Source organism: Botrytis deweyae, assembly GCF_014898535.1.
Source record: "Botrytis deweyae strain B1 chromosome Unknown BDEW_001, whole genome shotgun sequence".
In the NCBI taxonomy this organism is placed as follows: Eukaryota; Fungi; Ascomycota; class Leotiomycetes; order Helotiales; family Sclerotiniaceae; genus Botrytis; species Botrytis deweyae.
The window spans coordinates 1,568,617-1,582,056 of NW_024066208.1; the positions used below are offsets into that span (position 1 = coordinate 1,568,617).

Here is a 13,440-nt window from a genome sequence, read left to right on the forward strand (position 1 = left end):
TTGAGAGTGTTTTTATGTTTCAATGATCCGCAGAGAGATACTACCTACCGTAGAGGTGCGCAATTATCTGATCTGATCTGATCTGATGGGAAGAAGGCGACAAGGCTACCATTTCTATTATCGTACCATTATGATGATGGCATGTAGAAAGATTTTTATATATTAAATAAAGACCCCAAATTTCCCCAAACCACTTTGTCTTCTTCAATATTGCAACTTCAATAGCCACTATTTGTGTGAGAGCATTTCAGAATCCAGATACATCTTCAATATGAACACTGTAAGTGTTTTAATTGCCATTGTGGGCGAAGATGAGCCTCCTACTTGCAGATAACTAACATACTTTAGGTGAAATCGTTCTGGTACTGTCCCACATCCCACGCCTCAGATTCCAGTACATTGAAAGCAATTCTCGACTAACATAATCTACTCAGGGTTGGATGGGGCTCATTGTGCGTCGGTATGTTTGGAGAGGGGGAGAGACGTTCCCAGTGATCAAGTACTGACAAAGGATTCCAGCCGGTGGGACAGCATACTATTTCGCAAAGCAATCGATCAACGCAGATAGAGCCGCGCGATTCGAGGCAGATCAGAAACGCAAGAGGCAGCAGGAAGCCCTGGAATATTCTGGCAGAACAGATGGTTATGCGGGGTCAGGAAGCAATGGCGGGCCAGCAAAATTGGACTCTGCCGGTTCTCCAAGCCAAGAAGTATCGACAACTGAGCCTGCGCCAACAAGACATGCACCGGCGAGCGAGGGACAGCGCGTAAGGGAAAAGAGCAAATACGAACCGTCGGAACCATTCAGATCAAAGAAAGGCGATAGGTTCAGTTAAATTGAGCGACTTCATCATCGTTAGATTAACGCAAATCTACTCACGACAATTTGGTTTGGTATTGGAGTTGGCGCTGGAAACTGGGTGCTCCTATGTATGTGTATACGTTAATCTAACAAAACTCTACTCCTATCGAATTCTCGGATTATGTGAGCCCTTTGAAACTTGTTGTTCCTCTTATACGAGTAATTGTTGCTACAATCGAGCACACAATTTGTTCGCCGTAGACAAGAAAACAGAAAGATTCATTACCCTTCTAGTCAATTGATGAATAAATCGGAATTCAAAAAAACTCCCAAAAATCGATAGAATTATATTATAATTGCAATATGCAAAATAGTAAGTAGTGAATATCAACAAACAATAAAGAGAAGTGATTGGTATGAAGAACTTGCTGTATCAATTGATGATGAATTTATTGAAGGGTGATCAACCAGCATGTTCCCTTAGCACGCTCTAGCGAATCTGGACCTTTCGTCGCGAAGCTTCATTTCAATTTCATTGAATCATCCCACTTCAACAAGATAATCAAAATCACACCCAAATTCAACCACATTTCAGATCAATCCTCTTCCTTTAGATCCCAATAAATCTATTCACGAATGGCAAAGCTCTTACATACATATCGAGTCTGCTTCAAACAACTTTTCAACAATGGCGTCGCATCAGCTTGCCATAGCTAAAGCCTCGTTCTCTGCTAGTCTCCTTCGACGCGATCCAACACCAGTCTCTAGAGAGGCCATCGCAGAGTTTCACAGCCATCTGAATAACGTCATACTACAATGCTCGTCAATAAATGTCCAGGTTTGATCATACACTCTAATGGATGTTGTTATGCGATAACTAAATCGTGCCCGAGGATAGAAATGCAAGCAATGGATATTGGAACATATTGTACAATCTGCAGCAAGATTTACAGCGCTGGGAAAATATTTAACAGTTCTTACGGCATCATTCACCAAATCCTTAAACGGCGACCCTTCAATCAAGCGTAAGCGCATGCATATACTCTACCTTCTTAACGACATCCTCTACCATTGCAAGTACCGAATCAACGATGCATCTGTTTGTGGCAAGATACAACCTGTATTGGTTAATCTACTAGGAAGCACCGCTTCATTCAAAGATTGTCCAAAACATCAGCAAAAGATTCAGGATCTACTAAACATATGGGAAGAGAGAGGGTATTACTCCAATGAATACATCGGAAAGCTACGCGAAGCAGTCAAGATTGCTTCAGAAGTCGGTCAGTTTACTGAAGAATTGACTGGGTCGGCAGAAAATGGAGAGCAAGGTCTTGCGCCAAAGCTGAACAAGTCCGCACCATTTGTTATGCCAGCAACGCATGGAGACACATCGATGCCTTGGTTCGATTTACCTGCTGGAAATTTGATGCCGCATATCATTCCCAACTCAACCAGACCAATAAATCCAGATATGGTTAAACCATTACAGTTCGTTGCCGGACCTGCGGATGAGAATCTCGTGATTGCTGTGAAAGCTCTCCTGGATGATGTTCAAACGATTTTTGGTGCGGAACCTGGCCAAGACGAAAGAAGTGTGTCTGATGTGGACGAACTCGGTCAGCCAATCATCCTAGATGAGATTACTGGCGAAATACTTGATGGAGAGGGTTATTATGGATGGTCAAGAGTGTTCTGTGAGAGGATGAAGAGACGCCGGAAGGGACTGGATCCATTTGGCGAACGTGGTCAACATAGTCAAAGTGAGAGCTTGAGCCCACAGAGAAAACGGCGCTATAGCGATTCAGAAGATTCAGAGAGGAGTCGCCGGCAACGACGCTCGTACAGCTCTTCGCGCTCACCATCCCCAGGTCACGAAAATCGTTCCAAGTATGATGGTCGTTCCAGGTCGCCTTCAAAAGGCATGCGACAAGATCATGGCGCATCGGGTGGCAACGAGAAAAACCATTCTTCGAGCGGCTCTCCCAATCAATCTGTCGGAAACGGCAATCTACCAGTACCTGAGACTTACAATATTGGCGCAATACCTGCCCAACAGAGTGGCTTCTCCTCAAATCAGTCATACACAAATCCATCAATGCCGTACCAGCCGTACCAGCAAGGTTTCAATCAAGGATTCCCTCCAAATATCACTCAACATCAAGGTTCAATGCCGTGGCCACCGCCTCCTCCCCCAGGGCCTCCACTTTATCCAAACATGCCTTTCAACCCTGTTAATCCACAATGGCCGCCACCACCACCTCCTCCTCCCATGTCTAACGTTTCTTCAAATTTTCAACAAGCCCCGGGTGGTTATCCTACTGGGCCTACGGGTTGGCAACCACCGGTACAGGGAGGTCAGGGGAGAGGCTACAACAAAGGATGGAATAATTCTTATGGTGGGCAAGGTAGGGGCGGTAGAGGAAATTATAGGGGTAGAGGAGGTTGGTCATGATTCATGAAGTTTTCACACATGATTATCATTTTATTTTCTGTTGAATGTATTGGGAGGAAATTGTGTGGTTATATGAAGCCCCCACGCATCGTCATCAAAAAGCGGAGTACCCTGCTACCAAAATAATAGCATGTAAAATTTATCTCATGAACGAAAAAAATCCTAATATTGAATGAACAGTCTCCTTGTGCACCGCATCTAACCGGTGAGTGGTCAATGCGCATGATTGTAGCCGAATTGTAAGAATGGAATGCGAGAAGTGATATGATAACAGTCAAGTGTGACCCAGACCTAAATCATGTTATTCAGCATCTGATATGTTCCAAGGTTACCTATTGACAGCTGATGCTTGAGAAACCTGTTTGGTCAAGCCTCAAGATAATGTATACGGGCAGCGGCGATGACCAACCCATTCTAGGACATTCGGTCTCACTCCCGGGACAAAGATGTCGGGAGGACAAATGAAACCACAATGCCTCCGTTTTCCCTATCTATCAGCGGGGCGGCAATTGCGTTGAGAGAAAAAATCATGTCAGAGGTTTAGGTCATGGTTTTTCACGGGCATTCAACAACATCAGGTCAGGATCACCAAGTGATGGGGTAGGAGTTTGTGTGGCAGTCAGAATCTCTTAATTCTGATGATCTTTGTCATCGGACTCGACTCAACTTTTCTTGATTTCAATGTGTGGCAATCGAGATTCATTTTTCATAGGTGGACTGTCAGCAGTAGCAGTAATGTTCATCTTGAGTTGTACAGTTCACATTTCACCAACATATACATCCGAATATGCTCGAGTATGTTGTGGTGGCTTTCGTGGTGACATATTGAGCGTCCTGAGGAGAGCGGGGATATAATAATCAAAATTTGCATGTCGTGATACCGTGACAAGTATTTGGTACATATTATTATCTCGTCACCTCGAATAATGTGACGATATTATCTACGCCGCGATTTGACCTATCTGTAGTAGTTCCCCATATTGTGTGCGCCAGACTATGATCCTTTGAGATGGGCGTACGTCTCAAATCTGTACATCGTCTATTAATACCTGGGTACTACTCCTGGTGTACACCACCCACTGCAAAACATTATCCAACGGGTTTGGATTGACATGATGCTTGCGTGCGTATTGTGTGTGTGGTGGTGGTGGTGGTGGTGGTGGTGGTGGTAACCTCATTCACATGATATGTGATTCTATTCATGGGAAGGAGATAGCATAGTACCTTTGTAGTATAGTTGTCCTGGGTCTCTCCTCAACCTTGTGATCAGCTTACTCACTTCGTATCACGTAGTTGGGTATCATGGGTATCATGGGTATCATGATTCAAAGACTTCTTTCTCACTCATGAGGTGAGCGATGATGTTCTTGCAACTTCTTGGGTGGTGAGGATGAGAAGGGCTTGGCTATCCATATCTAGAACATATCTAGAATTAGTTCCAAACATCGATGTTCCAATGAATGGGCCTCTCCTCTCGCGAGTGAGCAACAACTTTTGGTCTCATCTAATCTCAATCACCTCAATTCAACCAATCATCCATCCCACTTTAGTCGTACAATCAATTAGTGAGTGATGGAAGAGGCACCCTCGCACCTACCTAGGAATTGGGAAATATGGAGATTGGAGATATAATATTAATATTCGAGGTCACTAAAAGCCATTTGTACGACTTCTTCCTTATCAACAACCCAAGACTCAAGGGACCAACACCAAAAAGATAATAATGAATGGACCGGTCCCGCTCTCCGGCTCTTTGCAATCCGTTCCATTTGATAATGTCCACGATGATTGAAAGAATGAGTCTTATTGTCTAAAGCAAAAGTTATCTGATGACTCGATGAAAACAAAGAGAATAAATAGATTTTCATCTTTTCTTCAATTGGAGATCCTATTCGTCAATTCATCTCCATTTCCCTTTTTTTTCTCTCTACATTTGTCCATTCTATCTGAGCTGGCAATTGCTGCAGGAAACAGCCAATATAAGAGTTTTTTCCCTTCCTTCCATAGGGCGCCAGTAACCTTGACAAGCCATCTTGCATATCCCGTCGCATTCTATCGCAATACCAGTACCAATCCTCGGAACACAGTTACACAAAAAGAACCCAAGGAAGACGTTGTAGAACCCACCCATCAGTACCTTACCCATATACCCTTGGGATACAACCGTCCACACACCACCACCTCACATCCCTAGCACATCTAACACATCTAACACACCTAGACCGACCTCATACCAACTTTGTACAATCCAAAGAAAACTCTCCGCTCGGGAAAGCATCTTATAAGTCCCCGCCCCTCTACGTATGCAAGCAAGATTGGGACTTTTCTCAAACTACCAACCACATCCATACCTCTCATACCTCTCACACCTCTCATACCAACCAAACATCCAATCCAATCCCATCCCATCCCATCCCATCCACGTTTCGTTTCGTTTCGTTTCGTTTTTATATTGAACCGCCCCTCTTTCCTTTGGCTCGGTTTATTGCAGGAATTCTGCAGCTAAAAAAGTGCAAGAGAACCACTTCACAACAAAATTTATATCGCCCGAAGGTACCCCCACATTGTCATTTGTTGCTTCGTTCGTGGCTTATGCAGGAGATAGAGCTTCCAGTTAAGCACTTTCAATACTACCCTAGAGTCCCTGAATATCTACTATAACTACCATCTTTTTGCGAAAAGAATAAAACCCTCCACCAACCCCCCAAACAGAGAAATTCATATTTGGGTTTTGGCCAACGTTCAGCTGAATTGAGACAAAGCTGCTGCATTTGTCTTCTTGCGCGTGGAATCCCGTCGGTATAAGAAGTGGGATGCGTTTGTGGATAGATCATCTGAGTTGCTGACCTTTCTCAATTGATTCGAAGAGACTACCCTACCCCGCTGTTGATGTTTGGGAGAAAGCGCCTCCTTTGTTCCTCTCATTTTTGTCTATGAACATATTCTCTTCATTCAATTTCGAACATTGAATTCATCAACCAATTGACTTGGAGCCCCGCCAATTCAAACCAAACTTCCTCGAAATTGAAGACAGGTTTCTTTCCGAAATTCGAAACCTCCAAGTCTTGTTGTCTTGCTTTGGTTCTCTTGCTTCGGGTGGCTGCAAGGTACTCTAGCCTAGGAGGGTCGGCTTGCATAAATCCCTGGCATTGTACCGACGGCAGGAAAGCCGAAAACTGGAGAAACGAAAAGCATCATGAATGCTCAAATATCATTTATTGTGAGTAAACTTTTATTCAATTCGTTATTGGAAAGTCAGCAGAGAATGGGAATTAGCATGTTATTGTCGGGTTGTCGCTTGTATAGGGGCTGGAGGATGGATACATCTGAATGGTGTCTCGATGCAAAGCTATGATGTACTTTAGTCGAGACTCACCATCACCTGTTTTCAAATTCACTTGAGATTTGAGGAGAAAGTGATTGCATTTCTCTTCCTCAAAGAATGTGAATAGCTTCGTCCCGAGGTCAGGTTCGAGATTAACTTCAGACAATAAGAAAGCTCTCACATAAATATTGTTCTTGCTTTCATTCCTTCCCATCTACATCTCCTTGTCAATGTAGCTATCATGGAATTATTCAAAATCTATGATAATGACACTCCAAATAATCCACATACTCTTCAAACAATTACTAATCTATACCAGAAAGGCGAATTCAGCCTAATCCACATACCACTACCTCTATACTCTTTGCTGTTGCAGCCAATTCTGAGAGTTCTGCTACCATACAAGGAAGCAGATCCAGCATCTGAGAATGAAGATGATGAAGAGAGCTTAGTGTTTGATCAAGAACATGGTTTTCTCAATATCAGTGTAACACCAATCGAATGCTCAGTTGTCTGTCATAAGTCTTGGGCGGAAAGTGTCTTTCAACCAATTATCGATGCTTTGCCCAAAGATGAAAATAATCAGGTTCAGATATCAACGGATAGCTATATTGTCTTTTCCGTAGACAGTACTGGTACTGATGCAGGCCAAAGGGTCATGGATCTCACCTCACCTCTTGGTAAGTTCATATCGCATACACATCCTTCCACTAACTACTTGACTCTATCCAAATACTAATATATCACCAATAGCCATGGCTGGCGTGCCCATATTCTTCATCACAACCTACTTCACAGATTTCATCCTCGTCCCTTCCAAAGACCGCCACAAAGTCGGCCAAACCCTTCTCTCCCGGGGGTTCGAATTCTCCGAAGAAGAATCCGCCTACGTGGTCCCCACCCCAACATCTCACTCTCGAGGCCCTAGTTCCAATTCCAACCCGCCATCCACTCCTCCCCCCTCCAACATCGCCGAACTCCAAGCCCGCACCTTCAAACATCTCAAGCGGAGAAATGTAAAACCGTTCGTGCAGCCCGGTCTCCACCTCATCCAGTGTTCCGGTCGCGACCGCGAAATCGAAGATCGTCCCATCTCAAACGGTAATGGAAATGGTACGCATACCTCTTCCCCTCTGGATAAACTCAACACCCGTCTCTACATCTCCATTATCTCGGCGCTGCTCCACCAACCCACTTTCCTCTCCCTCACCATCTCCCTCGAAGAAGGCTCTTCTCTCCTCCTCGACAAATCTCTCCTCCCTCTTTTTGGAAACTCGATTCAAGGAGACACGGACGGGGATCTCGTGCCGATTTTCCTGGATCTGGTGGATTTACCATTGGAAAGTACGGGCATTGTGTGTGGCGTGGCGGGGAAACTGGTCGATGAGATGCGCATGAATGATCGGCCGGAGGAAGAGGGCGGGTGTATGTTTGGAAGGGAATTATCATATTTGAGTACGGCGCGAGCGGGCGCAGTGGTGCTAAGTGGCGGGGGGAGTGAGAGGGCATTGGAGATGTTGGGAGGGTTGCTGGATCGGGAGGTTGGGGGGTGAGTCCACGGTGGAGATGAGGATGGGGATAGAGATGGAGATGGGAGGTTGTGATATATGTGTGTTCTAATCCTAATTTTGTACATGGAAGAATGGAAGAATGGGAGAATAGAGAATATGTGGATGGATGGATAATGGATGGGTGCATATTGACAAGGCCGGGAGAAAATTGAAAAGAAGCAAGCGAAGAAGTGCATATATACATAAGGGAGGCGAGATTTATTATTTGCCAGGCAAGGCGGGTGGCTGGTTTGCTTACTTGCTCGCTATATGATTTGAGCATGCATGTGCGATGCATAAAAGGAGTTTTTTTTATTATTAGTTTTTTTGCTTGTTATCTGCTCTGCAGTACATTTTGGGGATGGGATGGAGTGGGCAGAGGATAGGATTGGGTGGGATAGGATGGATTGGATAGGATAGGATATTATAAAAAGTTATATGGGATGGATGAGATAGGTGTGGAATGTTATTAATTTAATCTGATTTGATTTGATTTGATTTGGTCTTGCTGGTTTGTTTTTTAGGAGAGGAGATGGAATGGGATGGGTGTTGGTGATTGTGATTGTGGATGTGAAATGAGAGTCGGGGTGAATGGTGAATGGTGGGTGGTATATGGGTACCTATATATACCTAGGAAAAGAGAGGAAAAGAGAGGAGAGGAGACGAAATAAGAAAAATAGGAGAAGACGAAAGCATATAAGATGAAATAAAACGAGAGCGAGGAAAAGCAAAAGAAATGAATGAAAGAAAACGAAGCTTTACAAATTGAATGCATATGTATAGTTTTGAATAAGCAATCAAGCAACCCCCAAAACTTCAACAAACTAACTTTAAATCCCTCTCTCTCCTGGTTAATCTCTAGTTCTCTTGATTGTGTGTGTGTGTGAGAGAGAGAGAGAGAGAGAGAGAGAGAGATGATTTGTAGGTGAGGATAGATGGATGGGTATTGGGGATGATTATCTAGGTAGGTAGGTGGGTAGGTAGGTAGGTATCGATGGAGAGCTAGAATATGAATACATGTCTCTTCTTTTCCTTCTTTTCCTTCTCTGCTCGTGATTTTCTTCCTTTTCTTTCCGCTCGTGATTTTCTTCTCTTCCTTTCCGCTTGTGATTTTCATAGTATGAGATGGATATATATACAAATATCCAAATAGATACATGAATAGATAGAGATAGAAACAGATATAAATACAAACACAGAAATACAATCAATAGGCACCTACCTATATCATCTATATTATCTCTACACCTATCCACCTACCTATCTATCTAGATAGATACAATATATTCGAGTCCCAGAGAGCTAATCAATTCGATTATCTATCGAGTCACTCGCTCTAGATCTTATAACAACAATATTTGATGATTAGCTGAGTAGATAACTCAATGACTCGATACTCGGGTTCTGGAGTTGGAGAGGAGAGAGGAGATTCTACTAATATTACAAGGAGAATTGGATTTACAAAAGAAGAGATGAAATGAGAGATGAGATGAGATGAGATGAGATGAGATGAGATGAGATGAGATGAGATGAGATGAGATGAGATGAGATGAGATGAGATGAGATGAGATGAGATAAAATGAGATGAAATGAGATGAGATGAGATGAAATGAGATGAGATGAGATGAGATGAGATGAAATGAGATGAGATGAGATGAGATGAGATGAGAGATGAATATACAAAAAAAAAAGGAAATAAAAGATCAAGATTTTTGAACATCTATAGATGCAATATCTTTATATTTAATAGAAGATATTAGATATCAGATATCAGATTTCAAAAATTCCATATTTCAAGCTGGAATCTGGAATCTGGAATCTGGAATCTGGAATCTGGAATCTCAAATCTATCTAATTCAGATCTATCTAATTCAATCTATCTAATTCAAATCTATCTAATTCAAATCTATCCAATCACATCTATCCAATCACATCTACCTACCTACCTAGATAAATCAAATTCAAATCACACACACATATACATACCTACATACATATACAACCCTCCATCATCAATATTCCCATCACTAAACTTATATATATTAGATATATCTCATAACTAACCTCATAACCTCATAACTCATAATATATAACTAACAATCCCCACCATCTTCTCCCTCCCTCCTCCTTTCCCCCTCCTCCCCTCCTCCCCTCCTCCTTTCCCCCTCCTCCTTTCCCCCTCCTCCCCTCCTCCCATCCTTCTATTCAATATCTACTACTATACCGCCTATCCATATTACCTATCCCTATCCCTATCCCAATCATCTATTATCTATCCTACATATCCCTAAAAAAGAATGTAAAATTCACATCTCCTAAAGCATCAAATCTTTAATCTCTAAGTACCTCCATCCAACCAACCATAAGATTATACATATAATCTCACATTCAAAAATCCAACAAATACATCTATCTCCCTACACCAAAAGAAGAAATCTCCATTCCTACCGTACCATCTCAAAGACTTATTATTCAGAGTCCATTTGTCATTCATAATCCATCATTCATAATCCATCATTCAACAAGTATTTTCCACCTCCACAAAAACCACAATAACTTCTCACATCAATCTTGTCAACCCTCGAGAGATATTTCCACATAAACATATAAACATACCTAGGTAGCGAATAACTTCAATTACATAACCACTATATGAAAGCCCGAAACGAATTGAATTTAAAAGAGACTACCTAGCTATCTAGCTCTCTCTAGTAACCCTTATACAAGGGGCTACTATTCCCTGTACATAGGTACCTAGCTAACTCTATAGACCGAATACAAGATTGACATTTAGGACCTACCATTGTCGATGCAACGTCATCTGTTTTCTTCTCAACCCAACAATTTCTCAAAAGTTCAAAGAGTAAGTAAAGAGCCATAAACATATCTCTATCCACTCACCCTCAATACTCCACGCAAAGGGAGCCTGTATCATCTTCTATCGATCCGACTTAGATCGATTCACTCTTTCCATTCATCTGCACCCTTTTTACAGAAACTCCTTAGGTGATTTCCCCATCAGTCAAGCTTTCAATTCCCTCTAGGCATCCAGATTATTCTTTTCGCTCGCAATCATCACACCCGGATCATTCCATCCATGTATTTTTTGACTTTTTAAAAAAGACTCTCCAATCCTTCTGCAGCTATCGAGATGTATTATAATTGATGTACCATTTTCTCCGAACATGGCTTTTTGGGAGTGATATCGTTGTGAGTTATGCCCAATGAGCTAAGATGGATAATACCCCGAGTGTTCCATGTAAAGATTGTTCTGTAGAATCATCAAATACTTAGCGCTACGGAGAAGAAGTTCAGATTTTTCATATGGCCTGGATTAACTGACCTGGATTAACTGACCTGGATTAACTTTTCTTGATGTGTAGCTTTGTATCGTTTGAAAATATCCGATACTCAGTGGCTGGCACTTAAGTATCCTTTGTATAAGAAAATGATTGGATGTGGACGAAGTTTGAGGCGTTCACATCTATCTACCTCGTGAGCAATTTGTTGTTCGAGATCTGGATCCTCTTGTCTAGGGATTCGGTATATTGATGTAGAATTCGTGTGGAGTGAGTACTGCCCAGGCTGGTTCTATTCGAGGGCCTTTGCCATTTTTGTTCTATGGGTTTAGTTCATAGATGTTGATTATATCTAGATTATTGCAACTGGGGAAGTGTTTGAGACATCTTGCTTGGTAAAGTCGATCTTCTTTGCGTATGAGAAGTTCAGGCGATCAAATGAGAAGTTCAGGTAATCAAATTGGTATACGCCTACATCGTTCTTCTTAAAGGCATCAACTGATTCAAAGATCTCTATGACATTTGGGATCTTTGTAGATTCAAAAGGAATATAATCCTAATTTTTGATTGAAAGGTCACTTACCTATGATACTGAAGCAATGGCGTACCAAGAGGAAAATTTATTCTAGTATTGAGATCTCAATGCCCAGAAGATTCAGATATCATAGAACTCGAGACTCTAGAGTTCTCCTAGAAATTTCTGGTAGGGAATTTGAAGAGAGGTAGAGACGGGCAGTGTGAGCCATTATAGAGAACATTACCGCTTTGTGATCGCCTCCTCAGGCGCAATCGAAACGAATTTTTATGCAAGAACATTTTGATAAATTTAGGTGATATATGTATGCGAATAGACATTCGTGCGTTGCATTAGGAAGTATTAGGAAGCATTGCATTGCAAGATCATTGATCATGTGCTGTAACAACCTCATGTACTCCCAAGCCTTGTAACATGCCACACATGCATATACTGATACAGTGTGGATAGTCCCGAAGTAAATTTCAACTTGAAATTGATACAATCGAATGTGAAAGCATGAAGTTTGAGGACTCTTGATTCAATTGATTCCTCAAATGTCAAGATTGGATTCGAAATATTGATATTGGTCATTCAGAGTTGAGCGTACTTACTCCGAGACGGTGAGCTGCCAGCCAGCACAAATCTGAGCATGTCGATAGAAGAACAGCACCAATAAATGGTTGCAACAAGTATAACTTCAGCTCACCTCACACCATGCAATTAGTCACTCAACCCCACGCCCAGTCAATCCTCCACAAAGAGGACTGGTTGTTCAACGTCGAATCATGGCTTGCGGAAAGCAAATTAAAAAAGAAATGATGTGCAACCGAACCAGACGTATTTTGATATACTTGATACTTCAATTGCTTCATTCGAACGATTGTGTACCAAGCCAGTGTACATCCGATGCAAGTTGTTGCAAAGAGAGAATTTGGAGGCAGGAATGATCAAAGTCAAGAGTTGCAGATTATTCTTTTGATATACGAGTATTTACCGCGCAAAGCACTTGGTATTGATGGATGATGAGATGTTGGACCGGGTATATCCGTTCTGAAACAAAAAGACCAAGTTTATGATCGGAGCTAGTACTCCGGCCGCGTGTATAAAACTGGCTACGGCCTATCTAGCTAGTTGGAAATCAACGATTTGACATTTACGATATACGATGTAAATAAAGAAATCAATCAACAAAAGTTGGTCGGAGGATAAAAGATGCCCAGTCAGGTGATATAAGCAAGAATACTCCGCACTCATCGTCTCATGCGGTTGTAACTTGTAGGCGAAGGGAAGTTGATGAGAGCCTCCCGATCTTCCATGGGAAAGTTCGATTTGCCATGGTCAATTTGGTAAGAGTGGGGGAGGGAATGGAGTGAAGTGTGAAAGAAGTGTGAGAGAAGTGAGAGAAGTGAGAGATGTGGGAGAGATGTGAGAGATGATTCTGGGGAAAGGAAAGGCTGATGAGCTGATCCTTGTGTAATGTATTATGTAATCAGCA

At 42.2% G+C, this 13,440-nt stretch overlaps 3 protein-coding genes across 3 annotated transcripts; all 3 read left to right on the top strand.

Moving 5' to 3' along the window:
- The first annotated feature begins 49 nt into the window (after positions 1 to 49).
- EAE98_000457 (uncharacterized protein) lies at positions 50 to 1,090 on the top strand. The gene is made up of 4 exons (XM_038948075.1): positions 50 to 280; positions 349 to 362; positions 435 to 460; positions 520 to 1,090. Exons 1-4 carry the CDS (start codon positions 272 to 274, stop codon positions 834 to 836), a joined length of 366 nt encoding a protein of 121 aa, XP_038815752.1. The 5' UTR covers positions 50 to 271; the 3' UTR covers positions 837 to 1,090.
- A 400-nt stretch (positions 1,091 to 1,490) lies between these two features.
- On the top strand, positions 1,491 to 3,254 carry EAE98_000458 (uncharacterized protein; the record flags this gene model as incomplete). The annotated part of the gene is made up of 2 exons (XM_038948076.1): positions 1,491 to 1,640; positions 1,701 to 3,254. The coding sequence occupies 2 exons, from the start codon at positions 1,491 to 1,493 to the stop codon at positions 3,252 to 3,254; spliced, it is 1,704 nt and encodes a 567-aa protein (XP_038815753.1).
- Positions 3,255 to 6,450: 3,196 nt separating this feature from the next.
- Positions 6,451 to 8,586, top strand: EAE98_000459 (uncharacterized protein; the record flags this gene model as incomplete). The annotated part of the gene is made up of 3 exons (XM_038948077.1): positions 6,451 to 6,474; positions 6,899 to 7,259; positions 7,333 to 8,586. The coding sequence occupies 3 exons, from the start codon at positions 6,451 to 6,453 to the stop codon at positions 8,130 to 8,132; spliced, it is 1,185 nt and encodes a 394-aa protein (XP_038815754.1). The 3' UTR covers positions 8,133 to 8,586.
- Positions 8,587 to 13,440: the final 4,854 nt, after the last annotated feature.